General features: G+C 45.7%; 1 protein-coding gene across 1 annotated transcript in view; it reads left to right on the forward strand.

Annotated features, from left to right (window-relative positions):
- The first annotated feature begins 1,564 nt into the window (after nt 1-1,564).
- LOC114484116 (retinol dehydrogenase 13-like) overlaps nt 1,565-2,039 on the forward strand; it is a 6,985-nt gene continuing 6,510 nt past the window's right edge. The window contains exons 1-2 of the mRNA XM_028478290.2: nt 1,565-1,622; nt 1,886-2,002. Of these exons, the coding sequence (XP_028334091.1) occupies nt 1,565-1,622; nt 1,886-2,002 (175 nt within the window). The remainder of the gene's footprint in view (nt 1,623-1,885; nt 2,003-2,039) is intronic.

Here is a 2,039-nt window from a genome sequence, read left to right on the forward strand (position 1 = left end):
GCTGCAATGAACATTGTGGTACATGACTCTTTGAATTATGGTTTTCTCAGGCTATATGCCCAGTAGTGGGATTGCTGGGTCGTACGGTAGTTGTATTTGTAGTTTTTTAAGGAACTGCCGTACTGTTCTCCATAGTGGCTGTATCAATTTACATTCCCACCCATTTATTTCTTATTTGGGTTATAATCCAATACTACTTTATCATGTTGCTCTAATTATAGCCCTGTCTCTTTTTTTTCTCAACATTTTAGTATGAAAAATTTCAAACAGAGAAAAAAGTTGAAAGACTGTTACAGTGAAAAAAAACAAATAATCTAATTATAAAATGGTCAAAGGACCTGAAAAGACAAGTTTCCAAAGAAGATGTTCAGATGGCAAACAGGTACATGAAAAGGTATATATGTATGTTGTGTGTGTATAGATACAGATATAGCTATATATATAATACACATATACATATACAATCTTTAGTGTACACCTTAAACCTACACAGTGTTATATATCAATTATATCTCAATAAAGATGGAAAAAATAAAGAATATTGCAGTGAATACCTAGACACCCACCACCTAGATGCTACCATTAATATTTTGCTTTATTACATATCTATCCCCCTGTCAATCCACCTTATTTCTTTTTTGATCCATTTCAAAGGAAACTGCAGACACCACTAAATTCCGCCCCCCCCCGCCCGCCGTACTTAAGCATGCATATCATTAAATAGTTCTTTTTTTCTCCCGAGGCAAAATTTGCAGTGAAATGCAAAATTTACACAAATCTTAAGTGTACCACAAATGCAGACCCCTTGTACCACAAGTGCCACCCAAAACCTTATCAAGGTACAGAACAATGCCATCACTCCTGAAAGTCCCCTCGGCCCCCTTCCCAGTCAGCCCTCTCCCCACCCTCCCAGAGGCAACCACTGTTTTGATTACTGTTGCCACCATAGATTAGTTTTGTCTGTTCTTGAACATCACCTAAATGGACTCATACCATATATACTCACAATCACCTCGCGAAACCGATGAGTCTCCCAGAATTTACGTCATGGGGAGCACATGTGAGTTCTTTAGCCGGGACCTGCCCTTGTCTTTTGTCAAGAGGGGCTGGTCAGGAGGCCTTCCTGGAAGAGGCGGCATCGCTGCCTCTCTCTGGCATCCTTCCTGCCTCTCTGGGCTGCTCCTTCTCAGCTTCTTTGTGGGCCCATTTCCCTCCGCTTGCGCCTTCCACAGCAGTGCTTCTCAGCATCTGGCTAGACCAGAGCTTACAAAACAGCCAGCACCAACCCACGGACAGGTTTTATTTGGCCCACACAGTATTTTTTTTGTATTTGAATTAGCTTTAACATTTAAAAGCTGAGGGATTTTGCTTTTAAAAATATCCATATTTCTGTCGTCTCTTGGAAATTTGGAACATCTGGCGATGCTGTGTCCCTCTCCCCACATGGCAAGAATTGGCTGAAACAAAATATCAACAGCAACAACCTGTGCTCTGAGCCCTCCCCCACGCTGGCGGTGGGGGCCTAACGCGCCCGAGCCCTGCATTAACACCTGTAGAGTTCGGGATGGTATTGGAACGGTACTCAGCCAAGAACCCTGGAAATGCTCAGGGACTACCCTGGAGTAACCATTCGTCTTCCCCAGGAGAAGCAGACCCAGGAAACAATGGCAGGAGGTCAAGGGGAACAAATCTCTGTCAGACAGCATCTCAGATCTCCCATTCATTGCCATAATCTACCACCATTATTTTTCTCCCTCGTAATGAGATGGGCAACTACCCCCCCCAGCCCTTTCTCACCAATCGGGAGCAAAATATTGGGATGAGATGGGTGGAGCACTCTCTCCCCTTTCCCCCCCCCCGCCTCTCACATCCCCCCCCCCCCAAGGGGGCCACGTGTGGGGACGCCAGGTGGCGAAGTCTAGCCGTCTCCACAGGGGTGGGGGAGCCCCTGGGACAGATTTCTGGGCACCTTCGTTTACCTTCAGCAGTGACTGGCTGGGTGGTGAGGTTGAAGCAGCCGGGTCCCCTCTACTTCCTCC

Source organism: Physeter macrocephalus, chromosome 17 (assembly GCF_002837175.3).
Source record: "Physeter macrocephalus isolate SW-GA chromosome 17, ASM283717v5, whole genome shotgun sequence".
NCBI classification, from domain to species: Eukaryota; Metazoa; Chordata; class Mammalia; order Artiodactyla; family Physeteridae; genus Physeter; species Physeter macrocephalus.